Source organism: Xiphophorus couchianus, chromosome 14 (assembly GCF_001444195.1).
Source record: "Xiphophorus couchianus chromosome 14, X_couchianus-1.0, whole genome shotgun sequence".
In the NCBI taxonomy this organism is placed as follows: domain Eukaryota; kingdom Metazoa; phylum Chordata; class Actinopteri; order Cyprinodontiformes; family Poeciliidae; genus Xiphophorus; species Xiphophorus couchianus.
The window spans coordinates 6,253,435-6,273,641 of NC_040241.1; the positions used below are offsets into that span (position 1 = coordinate 6,253,435).

Consider the following 20,207-nt stretch of genomic DNA (forward strand, 5'->3'; position numbering starts at 1 on the left):
ACGCCTGGAGCACGGCAGCCTTTCTCCTCCAGGAGCTGCTGGTTGACAGCGAACGGCGGGAAGAGCGAGCGCTGCGGGAGGATTAATACAGGTGAGCGGATAGACTGAACATGGCGGGCGGCTGAGTAGCTGATGCTTACAGTGTAAGTGTAGCTTTACGGACGAACCGCACAATAAATTTCATATAATCCCGGTCTGAACAAACGTGGTAGAAATCATCGTGGCGGTACATGGCTGGTAGGTGAGTTTCTAAGTGTGACGAACGAAGGTGCAGTAAATATCCCATATTGCTCCCCCCCGCCCCGTTCTCATATTTGTCCCCTGGTTTACCGGTCGTGTCTCCCCCTCACCTCACCCCACATTACGTTTGTTCTGTGTTCGCTCGTCTTTCCTCCTTCCCTCCCCGGATTTATGTTCGTCTGTCCCTTGGTCTATTTCCCCCCCTTCACCCCTCATCTTACGTTATTTCGTTCGCCTCTAATCTACCCCCACCACCACCACTCAAAGCCCCCAACTCTAGGCGGCATTTCCCGTATTCTCAAACCCAAAGCTTGTCGGGTATGGGGCGAGGTGAGAATTCATCTATTAAACTCACTGAAGATGAATACATAAACTAAAAGCTGCTGGAGTATAGATAATTTTTATAAGTGTATTTGTGAGCCTGCCTCTTTATTATTAAATCGAATATACTTTCAGATCTCTGTATAACTTTTCTTCAGGTTAACTTAGAAAGTTAACAGGTTAATTATTATTTATTATTATTAAATATCTATATGAGCCATCAATATGAGCTGAAAACGTATCCACTGAGTATTTGGGGTTGTAGTCTATTTTCATCAAAACATTTAACATTCTCCAAGCTCCCAGTTCCTCTCTGCATTTTAGTCCATCAATAAACTCACAACTCATGACACACAGAGTTCATTTCACTTCACAGAGTTCACTTAATTTCTAGTTTGTTTTGATTAAATGCGTTTTTTGTTTTCTCATTCTATAAACGTAGCTCATCACTAGAGCAGTTTGATTTCCCGCCCCAGGCCGTTTCTGCCATAAATCCACCATAAACAGTCACATGTTTCCCTGTGTTATCAAAGGCTTTACTGTTTTCTGTTGAATGGACTCTGCCAAATGAATACTTGAATATTTGCATATGACCGTTGACAACTAGATTAGCCGGATCGCAGGAGACCTAATGAAAAATTCATTTTATTGGAATCTATATTCATGTTTTGGATTGATGGATATCTTGAAATAGCTGTGGGAAGATCACACAGTTACAAAAATGTGACATTGGTCACCTGTTTAATGATTTTTTTTATGGAAAATACAATTTATTTGATCATTTTTCATGTCGTAGGGTGTATAATGTGATCGTTGTAGCGGTTTTCCCCAGTCCAGAAAGAATTTCTCCCAAGCGAGACAAATAAAGATACTAAACTTTTAAATTCAGTAGTCAGTAATAAAAGGTGTACACAACAAAAACTCTCTATTTAATATTTTAGAAAAATCTACACAGCTAAAATATACATGTACAAGTACTAGTGCATTGTTATACAATTAGAAAAAACACATGAAGCCATTAACTCCTGAATTAACTGTATGACATTTTCTATTGTTTGAATAATATTTTTTTTTCCCTTAGCAGAGCTTTCACTTCATCAAAAAGTGTATATCATATATGAGTTAGACACAACCCATGACCGTACTTACAGTATGAACATTTACATATTGCTACAGCAACATAAAGTATGTGCTCAATCGATAAGAGTTCACATAAAAAATATTCACAATCAAAAAGAAAATGGTTGATTTTGTCAAACCGTTTTACTCCAGAAGTCATCAATTCACATTATGTGGCATTTAAAAAGAATGGAAGGCAAATTCCCTGAATATATAATATATTTAAGTTTTTATAATGATAATAACCTTCCTATCTCTCAAGGAACGCTTGCTACAGTATTGGCTCAAGACGAGATGGCAGGAATATTTTTCAAGTTTATCTCAAGAACACCAAGATAATCCTTAAAATCGGGACAAAAATTGTCAGGAAAATCTTGTACGGAATAGGCATTAATTAATCTGATTTATGACCCAGCCATTTCTTTTTATATATGTATTCTTTTTTTTTTGACTAATGTTCTTTGATACTTCTTTTCAAGCTTCTTCAGGATGTTTGTTTTTACATTTTAAGTCTAGATTGTGTGGCTAACAGGATCCTATAAAACACTTGTGTATTTTTGAGTCTGATTCTCATCTCTTCCTCTTTAAGAACCAAGAAACTCAACTATTGGTTGAACTGAAATCTAAATTAAGATCCACAAGAAGAAGAATAAATTCACTACATCAAGTTACTGCATATCTATACATTGTTGTTAACTCATTTGACTCCAGCAGGAGCTACAACATCTTTTTCAAACCAATAGCTACATCTCTTTTTGTAATATTACAGACATACATATTTCAACATTTCATCTCGCCATTATTCATGGAGAATTATTTACAGAACAGTTCTTCATTCCTATTGCAATCCCTTGTCTAAACATAAAGTTTCACTTTGAGATACTCTGATCCGATATTAAATATTTGCATCGGTTCCGATATTGAAATTTTTTTTATTTTAGATAGGGTACCAGTAACAATGTGTCTGGTTCATAGGGGCTAAGCAGTTCTATGCTTGGTGCTCTGAGCGTCGTCGTTCTTCAAGGTTTGTTGCAGTTTACTTTTCACTTTTTCACTAAGTCAATTTATCAGGCGATGCTAAACCTGAGATATCGATATCGGAAGCGAAAGAAAGTGGATTGGTGCATCGCTAGTTTTACTGGCAGTACAACGTGAGGACGTTCTCTTGGTTTCCTCGTATCAACACGGCAGGACAGTGAAGGCCACACGTCAGAGTGTCCAGCCAGGCCATATACAAAGCGCTGGGGCAATCGCTTTGAGGAACTGGAAGGCTCCTGCGAGTTAGATACACAAATAAATGAGTCGATAAATATACAATTACATCAGTTCGCTGTAAATGCTTTCTTCATCCAAACATTTTCAGGTGTTTATAATCTGCACTCACACTAGAACAAGAGCGGTGTGTTTCGAATTCTTCCGAATGATTTCATTCAACCTCACCTTACTCTCAGACTGTAAAAGGTAAACGAAACATTAGTTATTTTTTATTGTACTACGACATATTTTTGCCTCAAATATTTGCTAAAAACGCCCACCTTCGGCTTAAAGGCCTCAAATTGTTTGTCAGATATCTTCCAGGGAGTGCTTTGTCTCAGCTCCTCCACAGAGACGCCTTCCTGCTGCTCATCATGCAGCCTGAAGGGGGCGACGCTGTCCACAAACCTGCTCATGCTGAAAAGAGAAAGCAGAGGTCAATTTTCCTGTGAAGAACAAACACACTGCCTGAAAGTGAACACATACAGATGGAAACCTGTGAAAGTGAGTGAGTCTTATTGGAACACCGTTATGTTGGTATCTGAGACAAATGGATTTTCTCAACATTTTAAACCAACAGTTAAAGTACCAGTTCTGTAGATTATTTATTAAAAGTACATTTCACTTTTTTGTGCTTCATAAACATAAAAAAGATGCATCATTAAATTTTTCTTACCTCTTTGGATGAGGGCGTTTCTCAATGTCTGTCATGACTATAACATCACTAATGTCCAAGCGAAACCTATTCAGCAGAGTCATCATCCTAAAATATATAAGATAACATCATATTCACTGCATTACACAGCATTCCATTTTAATCCACTCTAATCAATGAAACTGTGTGATAGAATTAAAATAATGACCTATATAAATGCTAATCAGTATGTTTATGAGTATATTGAACTCAGCTGGGGCGCCAGCTTGTTTTAATCAGACGGCTGCTCAGCAGAAGGACATCCTATTCTTCATGTTTATAATAAGATAAGTTTATAGCGTAATGGTGCTGATTAGCCTTATTCAGTCATACTGTTCGTAGTAAATGTTCTAGTTTATCTTATGAAACTGTGAATCACGTTGCAGCTGCATATGTTTTGATAAGAGCTGAAACGTGCATTAGACTAGGGATGATTTTCAGTAAAAACGAGAGGTGCGGCAGAATGTATTTTCAGAATAGGCAGAGATTGTAACTGAAACAAATCTCTGTCCGTTCTCGCGAGTAAAAAGAAACTAACTCTCTTTTGTCTTTCCTGTGTCTTGCATTTAATGTTCTAGGTGCTTAGACTTGACACTGTGTATAGAAGTGCTCAAACAACTTGATTTCAACAAAGGGATAAATAGCAAAACATGTCTTTTCTCTTCGGAGTCTAAATCTTTCTTGGAAAACCTACTCATCGCGACCCTTCTCCATGTTTTGTTCGTCGCCCACGGTGAAAACTCGGATCTTGCATCGGCGCCAGCGTTTCCTCCTGGTGATCAGGTAGGGCACCAGTAGAGTCAGACCTTAAAACAGACAAAGTGATTATAAATGGTGGCAGTTTGTACCGCTGATCTGAATAGAAGTGACGGGGACACATTTTTCTTAAAACCTGGTTTTAGGATAAAGGGATTAACACAGTAACATATTATTACTAAAAAATTTAAGTATTTGGTCATAAAAGCTACAATTTTTACAAGTAAACCCTTATGTTTAAGGCAGGTCTCACAGCTTCACTTGGAGGCAGAGGTGTTCATACAGTCAATATTTTTTATTCAAAATTACGTTCTGTTCCTTTAACATCTACAGATTTCTATATCACAATAATCTGAAAACTTATTAGTTAATAAGAATCATTTTAAAAAATCATTCTTCTTTTAATTTTTAATTACAGAAATGAAATGCATGTAAAAAATTTTAAACAACAGCACAGTCTTGGTCCAACTGTAGGAAGGTTTAAAAAGCACTCTCCCAGCATCACTATGCTTTTTAGTGGATATGTTTTTCTTTCTCTGAAATGCTGTGTTGTGATGTGACACACCTTGCAAAAAGTAACATTTTTGTCCAATCAGTGCACAGAATATTTCCCCAAATATCTTCAATATGCATTTTTTGGCATATGTAAGTCAGACTTTCTAGATCTTTTTGGTTAGATGTTTTTGCCTTTGGAAGACCCCCATTGCTACTATTCTTATTAGCCTGATCACGCCTGGAAATGTTTGCAGCCATTTCATGTTTTTCTTTTATCTATATACTGTATATCTAAGACTAAATCCTTTTCAAATCAGACGTTTGCCCGTATTACTCACCTCCATCGTCTGCTATCCAGTAGATATCAATGGTTTTCTTTCCCTGGTTGTTTTGAAACACGGTGTTCATCTGATCGCTGCTGCCTTCGTCAGACATGTCATCAGCTGCATCTGTATCACATAACCATACAAATGCCACATTACCGGCCTCTTCCACTTCCCCTCCAGAAACAAGCAGCAGCAAGACAGAAATAAATATTGGTTGTTAAAATCAGTCCATTTTATTTGGCTGGGCGACACCGACACGTTAAAATAGGACAGATATCAACCAATAACAATCTTTGTACTGATATGTCGTGAATCCCGAGAAACATCGCAAAACAAAAACTACCAAAACGGAACCTAAATTCACTTAACTTGGTGTTAAAGTCAGATAAAAATTCTTGAAATCCATGTTTATGTGAACAAATGTTATGGTTGTGTTGTTGGTTTACTGCAAACGCCTGAAAAACTTTGACCTTTGCCAATAATGTGAACATGCAACACAAGTTGCAATTTTGTGAAGAGAAGTTAAGAATCATGAAGACATTTTGATTTTTAACACGCAACAAATATTGAAAGAGTATGAGAGTCAATATTTATGGTACCTAGCTGTGGTATGTGTTTATACAAAAGGACACTTAATCATTTGTGTTGCTGCATCAGTCAGTAACTTGCAAGTGAAGTAACTTTTAGTTTAAGTGAAAGTGGAACAGAAAAACATGCTATGGCAGCAACCGCTATGATTTCTTTACTGTAAACAAAAGAGAGGCGGAAAATGTTCTCCGAATACAATGACTTGTAATCATGGCATTCTCAACATCTTCACAGTTGTTTCTTGTGTTACTTTGCCTTTCGTTTCATTTTGCCACCATGTTTATTCCAGTATAAAGTTCAGAACAACAGAATTTTATATTTTGGCTAACGTGCCACCTCACCCGTTTCCTCCTCGTTGGTTTGCTGGTCCGGATTGTCCACATTTTCATCGGCCTCAAAGCCCTGGTTGACTGTGGGGTTCAAACGACATGGTCAGATCCATGTTAGTTTAATTAACACTTTATGTGTTAAAGTCCAAATGTAAAATGTTGTTGAGTAAGAAAAAAAACCTTCATATTCTAAATCATCAGAGATATCTAGTCCTTCCACCATCCTCAAGATGCACAAACCGTAGTTAGAGTCAAATGTATCACTATAAAAAAAAAACATAATTAGAAAATCTGAAATTCTCTTTTAAATCACATACCGCAGCCCGTTTTTACCATTCATATCGCAGCTGCTGTTAGTTCAGAAATGACATATTTTGAGCCAGTTGAAAAAAACAATCTCAATCTTACTAAATGGTGTTGATGTAATCCTCGATGCTTTCCGGAGCGCTGTCCCTCCAGTTCGTCTTGAAGCCCAGAACCAGAGTGTTGGGTTTCAGTTTACCCAGACCGGACGCCTTGAAAAGATTGAAGATGAACAGTTAATATGATGAGATTTTGATTAACCCTTTAACTGGCGGCATCCCATCCATGGGACAAATCTAGATTTTCTGAATTCTCTGCCTTCTTTTCCTCTTTAAACTCTGCTGGTGTCCATTATGACGTTTATATTGGGTAGCCTAGAATCCCCCTGCCCCCAGCCTTTTGATTGACACCGCATTCAACCAATAATGTTATAAAATGGCTTTTCCCGAGCCAATAATATCCAGAGAGCGACTTGAGCTCATTTTGACATGCCTGTATTCTTTCTGGAATATTTCTGACTGGTCAACTCGGAGACTAAATCTAAAGCCACGGATGTGCAGCCAACACGTTTCCTGTCATAAGGATATAAGGCATTTTGGGGTTTGTTTTGACATGAATCCACCAGCTGCATGCATAACCATGCGCAATGTGTGCGTCAAAGTCGGGCTCTGAGCGCCCTCATGCGTAAAGGTGTTTACAGGACTTGTTCTCACCAACGGAGAGACACGTTGTCAGAACATGTCAAAACTGGATGTGTTTCTTCAGCAAAACTTCACAACTCACGCAAGTGGATGATTATGGCCGTAAGAGTGCTGACACATTTTGGATCTGAGAATACCGGAAACTTTTAGTCGTCCGCTGCTACAGTCAGAGCAAGGTGGGTAGAGCGTACCTTTACAGTGCGGGGAAATTAGGGGGCAAAGTAGAAGGAGGGGGGGTCATCGTACCGCTAGAGTGCAGGGGTGGTAGCGTATCGCAAGACGGGGGAGGAGGTCTGACTGTACACTAACCACCTCTCCGTCCGTACCTCCGCCGTTCTGACGATGGCGGCAACCTGCGAAAAGTTTCCTGTATTCTCAAATCCAAAACTTGACAGATATGCTATTTTATTTATATAATTATAAGTAATTTCCACTATCAGCAATAATGTGTCTATCTGAGGATTCCTCTGGTCATTATCTTTCATTAGAGCCCTCATTGACCTTTACAACACCTGTACATCCTCAAAAATAAACATGTCCAAAATGACATTTCTTTTTGTGCTATCTTGATCAGTCTTGAAATCCACGAGCAGAATACTTTATTCTACACATTTATTGTATTTTCCAGTCCATACATTCAACACTCAATGTGCATTTACAAGAAATAAAAATGAAAAATCTGGCTGAAGCAAAATTTTTCAATTTCTTTTGTGTTACAAACGTAATAGCTACAAACTACTTACAGTTAAAGTATTTTTGACTGAAAAAATAGAAAATGTAGCTTGTCATTTTCATAAAGAGGCCAAGCTTCGACATGTACTCCAAATTGTTCAAGACCAGCAGCTGATTTAATTTGGGTATGACTTTTCAGCTGTTTTTTTGATTTTTGTACTGCCAGTGAAGGAGTTAAATATTGTTAAAGCACTTCATTTGATAGAATATTTATTACAATGTTTGTCGTTTTTAACCTTTTTAAATAGTTTATTTCTGGATATCTGCCACACTCACTGCAACACACACTCCAAAATAAATTTGTAGAGATTTGTACGTTTTCCACTCTTCCAGAGTCCTATTAAGTTTGAATTAGTTACTCCGATGTTTATCTTTGGTATTCTTGGATTACTTCAGCAAACATATTGGGAAATGAATAAAATAAATAATTTTTCTTACCTGTAGCAGCTGCTTAGCTCCAGCCCTTAAGTTGTCAGCAGTGAGAGAAGTGTAGAACGACCGCACCTTCCTCTTGTTCAGCCACTTAACCAGGCAGTCTGTGGCGTCCTCAGGCCGCGTCATCCTGTCCTGCTCCTAGAAAGGGCAAAAAATGAAATGAATTGATAGGAAGATTCAGTGAAGGAAAATGGGACTGAATGGCAACCAGAAATACAGCTCAACGGTTACAGTGTTGATAAAGTGTAGCTTAATGCTCGTTTTTTTTAAGGGGATTCTTAGTATATATGACCAAAAGCTGCTACCAGTATAATATCACCACAGATCATGAGGCAGATGTGCTTCGTGAAGGTGCAGACAAAGTCCACCAGTGCGGGCCGCTGGTTTGGAGGACCAGTCAGGACGAGACACTGAGGCCTGGAACAAGACGGGAGAAAGCAAAAAAAATGGGAATTGGTAAATGCTTTGGACAGAACGCCGGGCAAAAGTTTCAAATCAATTTAATTTCTTTACGTTTCAAGTCCAAGGAGCTAAGAGGGGATTTAATAAAGTGTGGACTTTATTGGGCCATTTGACCATCTTCATATTGAATGTTTTGTCTTTTTTTTATAGCCACTCCTTTAGTTTTTATGTTAATATCATATAAAATGGGATTTCTACTAAAAAGCAGACATGTTGCACCCATTTACTAAACTCTATACATTAAGGTTCCCGCCCCAAAAAAGAAAACATACGCACAAAAAACTAATGTCTTGCTCTTGTTGCTGAGAATAAACTTAAACTGTTTTCCACATTAGGAAAAAAGCAAAACAGCCTGAAAAATGTTCCATGTTGCTTGAATTTCAAACATTTAAAACGGTATTCTATTAAAATTAGATGATTTTGTTCCATTAACAGATTCCCTGTTTAGCTTTTTTTGCTATACGAATTGACAAAATTTGGATTAAATGAGTTTTGCCATATGCCAGGCAATGCAAAAAGATCTAATTTAAAACTGGTTCATTGGTTAAACCCTTCAGACAGAACGTGTCGGCAACGATCCAGTCACATTTACTGTAATTCTACCACACTTTACGCTATTTCTAGTATAGCATCGAATGAAATTATTCTGAGGGGCGTTCTTTTAATCAACGGTAAATTGCAAAAATAACTTGCTAGATATTGAAAAGTCCAGTTGTTATGGATAAATGGGCAAATATATTTACTCACAGGAGTTTTAAAGAACCGCGTACAATTAAAATAAGCAAAAATATCCAGGAATTGGATGACTAAGAACATTTTTAAAAATGAATGAACAAAGGAAGGTCATTATTGGGTTAATGAAAATATATTGAAAATCGACGATAATCTACTCACCTGAAATTCTTCACATGATCCTCCACTCCGGTCAGAGAGACAGAGGAAGACAAAGCGATGTTGTATGTGCCTGCCTGGATCGATGAACCCCAGTTTATCTCTGTGGAAAGGGAAACGGTGGCTTAGCAAGAGCAAATGCAGCAAAACGTTTTCTGCTCGCTTCCAATTCAACGTCACTCAGCTGAACTGAGCTCAGGTTCAACGAGCTGCACCCACTCGGTTTGTTGTAGTTGACGTATCCGAAGAGGAAGATGATGATGCACCAGGTGACTAGAGCGGCCCACCAGGTGAACAGGAACATCAGCACCACACATATGACCGCTCCAAACAGAGCCGTCCATTTGCTGTAGTGTTGGAAGGACGGTCTCCAGCCTGAAAGAGTCGACAAATAAGACATGTTTTCTGCCTTAAATGTGGGGCTAAAATTTGTCTAAAATGACCAGATGTACTTTTTGATATTTCTCTCTGAGAAGGGTTGTTGGTCATGTTTGTCCAATCTGCTATGTGAACTGAGATGCTAAATCAGCTGACTCATACGGAGTATAAAGAGGCAGAACTTTAGGTAGTTACCTGCAGAGTTGGGTAGTAACTAGTTACTTTTACTTGAGTAACTTCTTTTGAAAAATGTACTTTTAGGAGTATTTTTACGAGGCTGACTTTTACTTGACTTATTTTATTACGAAGTATTTCTACTCTTGAGTAAATTTTCAGGATTTTCTGTCCCCTGAATGAAAAGCAAACATGTTTTAACCATAAATTCACCAGACACACACCTGCAGTTTTTGTTAAAGTTTTAAAAGTTTTTTATTGAAAGAAACTGATGTGGAACTAATTTCTTTATTACTTTATTTTTTGTTACTTGTATGAATTCTTGTCATTTTTGTCTTTAAGATACCAACATTTCCACTTAACTTTATATTTTGGTCGATCTGATTAGGTAATTTTTTAGTCATTCAGTTCTTTGAGTAGACTTTTTGACAAATATTTTTTTACTCTTACTTGAATAATTTCTTAGACAGCTACTTTTTACATTTATTTGAATTATGTTGAAGTACTGCTACTCTTACTTCAGTACATTTTATTGGGTACTTCACTCACCTCTGGGATCCTGCAGCAAAAGTCTTTAATCACTTAGCATTAAGTCAATAATGCTAAAGTATTTTCCTTAGCAAAGATAGGAAAATCTCTGGGGAAGTTTTTAGACTTACAGATCAGTTTTTATTTCTGTTTTGCTTGTCTAAACATGTTTTATATTTGGGATCTTTTTTATCTGCTTTTGTGACAGGCTACTCAAAATAGCTCACAACTATTCAAATGTACAAATCTCTGTCAGAACAAGTAGAATATTCCAGATTATTTGTACAAGAGAGGCCCAGGATTCAGCGTGAAACCTTTTTTATGTATGTACTTGTGGGAAGAAACTATTAAGGAAGTATTTTTTATTAAAACTTTGAACAAAACGTTTGGCTCGTCTCTTCCTTAACACAGCCGGGTTCTTCTCGGCGAGCAGCGGCCAGCTGTAAAACGAAACTAAACAAAGCGTGTTCACGTCACAGATCACAGAGTTTAATTCCATACAAAGCAATGAACAACAAAGCTGCAGAGATACAGAGATATGCATTTTCTCACAAAATAACAGCACACAAGGAGAGACAAAAACAAACACGAAACACACAGACAGACAAAGGCGCCCACGTGGAGAGAAAAAGATGGAAAAAACTCTCTTTTCTTTCTCTTTACATGTCCTCTTAATACAAAGGGGTGTTTCCGTATTTTAATTTATGCAACGAAGGCGTTCCGTAGTTCAACCAATCAGAGAGCCACCTTGGAAAAACGTCAACCTTCCCCTAAGTTTTAATGACCAAACTCAAGAGTCATTTTAGTTGTTAAAGTTATAAGTTAATTTCACAAAACCTATTTTACTCTTTTGGACTCAGCATCTCCCAAGATTTGAATCTTTGCCTTATCACGAACAATATTTAAAAGGTGTATCCGAAATTAAACATAGATGTTTCCCAGATTCGAAATCTGTGATCCACTCCAGATGCAGCTCAGAGCCCCTGGGAAACCCCCAAACTTCGACCTCTAAGCAGGGGAAGATATTCTTTATGGCCTACTAATTTAAAGCCTTTCAAGAGAATAGTGTTTTGTGGCTGCTCTAAGTTACAGCCCTGCCAGGAGAATGTTTATCTCTGCTTAACATTTGTCCAAATAGGAATGTTTATCTCTTAAACGCACATGGCATGAGATTAGCCATATTAAACACTCAACAATATCCATATTTCCTTAACAAAACATAAACCAAAAAAAAAAGTAAATAAATATACAATGAACAAATCTCCCTTAGTCATAAGAAAAAGTTAATGTGCTCACTTAGGTTAGCTTTACAAGAACAAAGTAGAAGGCCTCTAAACCTCATGGAAGATGATTTGTTTGTTCTTTGGTCCCAATTTAAAATAATTTTCTCCTTTCCAGAAAGTGATTCCATATCCAAAATCTATATTTCTAATTTCTCTAACACGTCTAGACTTTCTAATCTGGACACTAACTTACACAATCCTCTTTGCTGAAAGAAACACAATTGTAATCTGAGACTATTTGTATGTTATGCATAAAGTCAGACATTAGCAACAGCAATTATTTAATAACAAATTTTAGATTATGATATTAACTGCAAATACATTAATTAAACATTTTTTTAAAAAAGGAAAGTGACTTACCAGGGGAATTGGTGATGGACGCATGAAAACAACTGAAGTTAATCAGGCAATAGGAGCAAAGGAAAAAATTAGAGATGAGGGGAGCGATGGCGTTAAGGTCCGCTGTATTGCCACATGGGGGGCAAAAAGACAAAATGTAAACTTGCACCGTTAACCTGTGTAAGTTAATCATATGATTATGATTAACTTATGAATAAATATTTTGCAAAAAATATCACGTCTCACACACCAATAAGGATGACGGCTGTAGCAATAAGGAAGCAGAGAACGTAAGCTCGATATGGCTCGTTGTTTTTCCCATAACCTTTCCCAAAGAAAATGATGTACGGGTATATTTGGTCCTTGCAGAGACACTGAAAAAGAAGACAGGAAAGTTGTTTTATTCAATGTTGACACACAATTTATCGTTATAAAACAGAATACTTTTAGTTGAACGTTGTTTCACCTGAAAGATTTTGGGTGCAGAGACAAGAAAACCCAGGGCAGAAGATAAAGTGGCAGCAAAGATACCCACAAGGATGATGTAGTAAACACCAGAGAGTTGCCCAAGAACCTGGTTGGAATATTTGAGCAAAATCAACAGGAGATCATTTTGTACAGCCACCCTTAAAGATCGTAAACGATCCTTAAGTGAAACAGTCGAGACTATCCACGACAATGAGTTTGATTGATACATTGAAATTGTTGGCGAGTCCATATCGACAGGTCTTCGACTGGCTACAGTCTGTGAAGTTCCAACCCATTGTACACGCCAGTCCCACGCAGCCGTCCGTGTTGTTTCCCGTCAGGATGTGACTTTTATTCCCAGAGGCGTCCCGCACTACACTTGACCCTGGAAAAAAGAAAAATACTCCAAGTCTGAGATTTCTGGTATTTCTTATCACATTTTTTGGAAAACTACCGTTTTTTTACTACATGGACGCTAAACCATAAAATTACCTCTTGCATTTTCATTTTGTTCAACAATTTTAAAGACAGTCAGTATTGGCAAACACTAACTTCAGCAAGCTCAAAGATATACTGCGCCAATCAATAATTAGACAAGGCGAAGATAGGAATGTGATAAAAGTAACCCACCAGTAGTTACGGCTATCACCACGTAGCTGAATGTTGTCCAAAAAATAGCCCACAATGTACCCTTTGGGATAGCTGTTGCAGGGTCCTGCAAACAGAAAGATGATCATCACCTTGCTCCTTGTTGCTCAACGTCTTTTTTTCAGCCTTGTTGAGATTCAAACCTTTAGATCTCCACAGATGTTGACCCCGGACATAATGCCAGTAGCAGCAGGAAAGAAAATGGCGAACATCCGGAAAAAATTGCCGTCAGGGCCCCGCCAGTCTGGTGTGAGGTTCTGGACAAAAATATCGCCTGTAGAGAGCGTTAACAAAGAGTCAGCAGCTGCGTTTCCAATTATGTCGTCAAATGAAGTGTTTGGTGGGAAAGAGAAGAGTTTTTTACCTCGGTATCCGAAGATGCCGATAGCCTTTTTATCATCGTTTGGAGGGATTACGGTGCCAATAAGGTAGTTTGCAAAGGACACCATAAGCGCTAAGAAGAACAAAATCTGGGCCTGAAAGCAACACAAAACAAGTTATTTAAAAACAGTGATTAAGTCAAAAAACATTTCACGAATTAAGCAAAACAGTGTTGCTTTTTAGCACAAAATTTCTCACGGATAGGCTCACCTTGGACTCCCACTCCATTCCAGCCAGAACAATCATAAGAAGAATCGTGACTGTGATTACGCCCACAATGCGAACGTCATTGATTGAATCCACCATGATGGCACCAAAGTCCTAAAATGAGTGACATAATTCTCAAAAGAGCTATGCAACAAATTGGGTTTTAATATGAAAGGCGTAATATGAGGAAAAGATTTACGGAAATTCTTACCTGTATGTGTGTTTAAATCATTTTTACAAAATATATGCATGAAAAACTTCACAGACATTTTTTTGCCATACACTAAAATCACTTTAAAACATACTCACTAAACTTATAAGTATGATTTTTTTTCTCTCTTTGAATAAAACAAGTATTGACAAAAGATGAAACAGATCAACCTACATGCAACAAATCACGAACCACCAATGAAAAACCAACAGTGTGGAGCGAACAGGCCAGCGCGTTTGCAAAGGCGAAAACCAGTCCAATTGGTGCTCCGATTTCAGGACCCAGCGTACGGGAGATCATGAAATATGCACCGCCTGCAAAATGTTTCACACACAAAAAAAGGACTATTTTTATGAAAAGCTAGCAAACGAATACTGAAATAATAAAACACGGATTACAGCTATAAGATTTGCTTTGCCTCTCAAAATTGTTCATATCCTATCAACTTAGTTTTGTTTTGTTTTTACACTTTGTTCTTGTCAGTTTTAATGTGTTTTATTTTGTGATTGAAACACACAAAATAGTGTAGAACTGAGAAGAAAGTTAAAGATTAGATTTTTTTTTTCTGGTAACAAAAATCTGTCTTGTCCATGTTTTATCAGAATGTCTAGCCATGGATTCTACTTTTGAACATCACTTGACGATGTCATATTAACACATGGACATCTTTGATTCCAGTGTTGTATAGTAACGAAGTAAAAATACTTCACTACTTTACTTAAGTATATTTTGGAGTACTTCATACTTTCCTCGAGTATGAAAATTTTTGATGACTTTCACTTTTACTTCACTATATTTCCGAACTTAATTGCGTACTTTTACTCCGATACATTTTCAATGTGTGGTTTAGTTACTCGTTACAAAAAAGCGAGAGAGAGAAACGCAAGTGTTTTGATCCCACCTACTGATTAGCAAGTAGGAAGTAGGCTACCGAACAAAGTCGGTAGCCTACTTGCCTGGGCTTGTTCATCACCACAAATAGCGGGGGGGAGGGGGGGGGAGTGCTGCCCGCACTGACGCGGCTCAGGGATTACGTGACACGCAGCGCCCCTACGATGCACTGTAAGCTATGTAATGTGTTTGAGGCAGTTGACCAAGATCCCGGACAATTTTTAAATTCCCCCCAGACATATTTTTAGGTCTGAAAAGTAGGACATGTCCGGGAAAAAGAGGACGCCTGGTCACCCTAGTTCAATGGGGGCAGAAGCCATAGCGATAGCAATTTAGACTAAATTTAACGAATATAGGAAAGGCATGCAAGTTCAAAACCACAAACCATTAACATGTGCTACTCTTTAAAACTGGAACAATTTATTAGCAGGTTTAATTTTGCCTGCACTTGGTTGGGTACATTATTTTAAGTGTATTTGACAAGTTTACCAAAATATAAAAAAAGTCATTCAAACTGCATTTGCCTTGTTTTACTTTTTACTTGTACTTTTCATTACATTACTTGAGTACATCCATTTTTACAGTAATTTCCATACTTAAGTACAAGATGTTTCAGATACTTTAAGACTTTAACTCAAGTAACATTTCAGTCAGTGACTTGGACTTTTACCAAAGTCGTATTTTGGAGAGGTACTTATACTTCTACTTGACTCTGAGATTTCAGTACTTTATACAACACTGTTTGATTCAGGCCATTCTATCATAGCTCTGGCTGTGTCCAAGCACCAGTGGCGTGAACAGATGTTTTGTGGTCGGGGGCTCAAGTGGAAAGAAAAGGCACCTTGTAGGACAAATGGAACTGCTGGCAGATTTTTAAATGCACCTCCTGCACTAATTTCTAAATCCCACAACAAATGTGAGCAAAACTTTGTTATTCCACTAATGTTGAATGTTTCTATTAAATATGAAATACAGTTAAAATCACATGAATAGGTTTGGTCATGCGAAAGTCGTTAAACAACATACGCCTCAGCACAGTGCCAAAAATTTCGTTATGTAAAAAGTTTATTTTTTTTATTAGTGTTTACATTGGGAAATTTATTTTCGGAATTTGCTCTAATTTCAGGTCAGTGGAAACGCAGCCATTGCCAATTTATATCAACTTACACACGAAAATGAGTATTTTTGTCTTTGTCTTATCTTTCATTAACAGTAAAAGCAAGTTGTTAGAATAAAACAGAGAAAGGATCTTTGCAAGGCAATTCTTAAGCATTTTTGTCTTTCATTGCTTTATTGTAGAACAAATTTCATTAATTAATAAAAGTGTCTTTGTTTTCTCTATTTACACAGATACATTTTGTGTATCATGTCATTGTTCCCATCATGTTTCTCTGCTGATTACAAAAATTTCAAGTGTCCACTAATGTCAGGCAATAAAGTGATGTATAATTTGTTTGTACTGATGACCCAAGCTACATATTCCCCATAATTTTTAATTTACAATAATGCAAATAAATTTTTACATTTTATTACTTTGCACATAGACTCACCTGATTTCACCCTCCCATTGGTGGCAATAGCAGAAATGGACAGCGCAGTAATAGAGGTCACCACCACAGACATCCCAATAATTACACAAGTCAACACTATCAGGAGAGGAAAATATATATTTATTAGTCATAATTATAACTCATTTCTGCATTTTATTTTCTTCTTTAACATGTTCAGAAAATAATAACTTGGCAAATCCGTTGTTGTTTTGTTACTTTTCTCTTTTCTTCCTTTCCTTTCCAAGACGTATACGTCAAATCAAGTATCCAAATCATTACAAACATAATTCATTCACAGTTTTAAAAACACCATTTTACCACATTGTGAACATCAAATAAACTTAGTTCCAAAAACCCAAAGGGTCTGACTCACCAACGCCTGCCTGAGACGTGATCCATGACAGACGCAAGAACATGATAACCCCCCAAATATTCAGCATGCAGCGCATCTGTTCCCAAAGAAACAGAAAACAGCCGTGGGACATTTGTACAGTGACCATGTGAGTGTACTGATAATTTAGTTGCCAATTCAGAAATGTGATTTATTTTTATTTTTATGAATGTTGCATGTTTAACATTTCCGTTACCCGCATTAAATTCAGTTTGAAAAACAAAATCTCACCATGACGCCGATTATCCAGCCAAATCTAACTGGAGCTTTGCTCTTAGGACCTTCAGACTCTTCGTTTTCCATATCTGGTCCCGGCAGGCTGCCTGAATTGGAGCCGGACGCTCCGTCCATTTCGATCTCCACAACCTTTGATGCAACGGAAAGAACTGGTGAAACTAAACCATCTGACGGCCTTAAACGGTCAAATAATTTGTTTAAAGGGGCAATGTTAGGTGTTTAACAGGAACATCAAATTATTTTATAGCACAAAATGTTACCTTCAGTTTTATAAAAATGCTTCGTGTATCAAATGTGACTTAAAAGAAATTTAACACCTTAAAATCTGTCCTCTGTCTCTTTAAGAAAGTTCTTCTCTTTCCAACAATTCAGTAAGTCATCAGAACATGGCTCCTCTATTAAACCTTTAACAGCATTTTTACCAGCGTTGCACTGAGTTGTAGCTCCTATAATGAGCTTAAGTGATCAATTGCCTCTGGCTAGTCTGAAGGAGCTGAGTGGGGGAGTCACATAGAGGACTGCTTTGTGAGGTGGAAGCTTGGAAAATTCAGCTCCAAGGAGGAGCTGCGCCTCGAAGGCGGAGCTAGGTCCACCCAGACATTTTGGACATCTGAATGGTTGCCATGGGAGACTCAAGGCAACGTTATAAGTATGATTTTGATTACAACATGATGTAAAGCTAAAAAAAGTACATTTTACATAATACTGTTGCAGTCTGAATAATACATTTTTAATACATATTTATCACATTTCATTTAAAGGGGCTAAATGTCATCAGTTACACTCCTTATGTTTTCCCATATGCTGCTACTGATGTTATAAAGAAATCGAGTGCACATAGCAGAGAAACGCATTAATAACAATTAGCCAAAAGGCATGAACTAAAGGACAAACGTACCTCAGGTGTCTTGCGCAGGGTTTCAAGAGATGGCCTGCTCTTTATCATCTGGCGTGGCAAAGAGTTGGCGTAATGATCCAGCTGAGGCACCAGGTCCATGGTGCTGTAGACGGAGGACCTGCGCAGATCTGCCCTGGAGCCGCGACGCTCTGCTGTACTGCATGACAAGACGCAGAAGCATGTTTATCAAACTGTAGCTTTTGTTTGATATCTTCCAGCTCCATTTTTGCTGCTTGTTGAAAGTGCAGGGTGAGTGAAGAGCAAATCTTCTAGGATGCATGACTGATGGGAGCGGCGCAGGGCAAGGCTAAATATGCATTAGTGGTGCAAAGCTCTGGGCTTGTTACAGTCTGTTAAAAGTCCACACGTTTTTTTTTTTAACATTGTAAACTACCTGCTCCTGTAAACTATAAACGGTAGATTAAGACAACTTTATATTGGGCATTCTCATTCTCAACACTCTATCAAAGCCCGGTTCTGACCCAAACTCACCATCAAGCATATCATTTCAGCCCAACCCGGCCCTAATTTTGGGCTGGGTTAGAGGATCAGGCTGATATCCACTTTAGAAGGTATTTTACTTTTATTCTGGGATTGATAGTCTGTATTGCCCTCTGACTTCGAAGAGAATAATTATAATATCATTGTCACAAATTACTCTGGTATTTAGCAAAACCATCGATATTCCCACCAGACCTCAACCAATAACAGTCCGGTTGGATTTTATGTCAGATGGTGAGAAAACTCTTAATGACGGCACCAACCTGGACTCATCGGAGACGACGATGGTGGGAGGGATTTGAAGCCCATTGCCTCCGTTTACGGTGCTGCCGTTAAAGTGGTGTGAGGAGTACCTGGGAGGTCCCTCCTCATTGGTGGAGAAGTGCACACCCTGGGTCTGTACGTTACGTTTGGACGCAAACTGCCCCATCAGTGCGTCCTTGTGCTTCCTGTGGAGTGATAGTCATTTGACTAGAATTCACTAAATTAACAAATTAATTTTTTTTATTTATTTTTATCAGCATGCTAGACTTTCTGACCAAAATCATGATTAATGAGAGAGTAAAAAAAAACCTTAAAGGTTCGCTGCAAATTTTGCTGATTTTCTAAGAATGTACATAGAATTTTGTAATGCCACAAAATAAACAATATGGAACAGATATTGATATTTTATTTTGTTTTAAATCTTTTTGACATCATATATGAAGAGTCCATATTGCACATAGTGTAGTTTTCATTTTCTGACTGTACATTGACTAAGTGCACAAAATAAGTCAAATTTGTATATGCTTCATGATATATTATTTTGGTGTGAACTCCCCTAGCAACGTGATGTTTCACTCGCATCATACGTGGTAATAACAATATGACAAATTCTGGCAAATACAATTTCACATGCAAAAATTCTTCCAGTTTAAGACATTATGAAATCTGAAGTCTCTCCCAAATGAGAAGCAAAGAACAAATATTAATCCATATTCCAATTGTTGACTCTGAAAAAGAGTTATTCGGTCTAATGTCAAATAAAAAGTTGAAAGAAGGAAAGAAAGAGAAAAAATACTCACAAGTAGTTCTGTAGCTGATGAAAGAGCTGCTTGATCTGTCCCCAGATCAAACATACATCCCAGATCAACACACCGCAAAACTCTTGTAATTTATACCTTGGTGAGGCAGGTTACATCCCTCCCATTTACTTCATGCACTTCCCTCCCCCTCAGACACACACACGCACACGCATACATAGTCACACTCATTCTGTCTTCAAAAAACACCCAGACACATGCACATGGAAAGGTATGCGCGCGCACAGTCACACATCTGCAAAGCGATTCTATATTGGCTTTTGTTGAGCCACAAATGGTTTCCAATTTTCCACCTCTAGTTTCTGGAAAATGGTGTTTGGAAATGTGAGTCTTAGACACAAAACTATGAGAGCGTGAGCCGCTGGTTTATAGCGGTAAAGTTATTGGAGTAAAC

The 20,207-nt window shown here is 37.8% G+C and overlaps 1 protein-coding gene across 1 annotated transcript; it reads right to left on the reverse strand.

Annotated features, from left to right (window-relative positions):
* Positions 1 to 1,285: 1,285 nt before the first annotated feature.
* On the reverse strand, positions 1,286 to 19,945 carry LOC114157098 (solute carrier family 12 member 3-like). The gene is made up of 28 exons (XM_028037877.1): positions 19,796 to 19,945; positions 18,995 to 19,180; positions 18,231 to 18,387; positions 17,327 to 17,461; positions 17,078 to 17,153; positions 16,705 to 16,800; positions 14,438 to 14,577; positions 14,056 to 14,166; positions 13,829 to 13,940; positions 13,608 to 13,738; positions 13,447 to 13,531; positions 13,044 to 13,201; positions 12,815 to 12,922; positions 12,599 to 12,722; positions 12,370 to 12,471; positions 9,866 to 10,021; positions 9,650 to 9,749; positions 8,599 to 8,710; positions 8,297 to 8,431; positions 6,531 to 6,637; positions 6,303 to 6,385; positions 6,135 to 6,203; positions 5,218 to 5,328; positions 4,323 to 4,434; positions 3,611 to 3,697; positions 3,216 to 3,351; positions 3,065 to 3,132; positions 1,286 to 2,954 (listed from the first exon to the last, which is right to left on the reverse strand). Exons 2-28 carry the CDS (start codon positions 19,159 to 19,161, stop codon positions 2,816 to 2,818), a joined length of 3,117 nt encoding a protein of 1,038 aa, XP_027893678.1. The 5' UTR covers positions 19,162 to 19,180; positions 19,796 to 19,945; the 3' UTR covers positions 1,286 to 2,815.
* Positions 19,946 to 20,207: the final 262 nt, after the last annotated feature.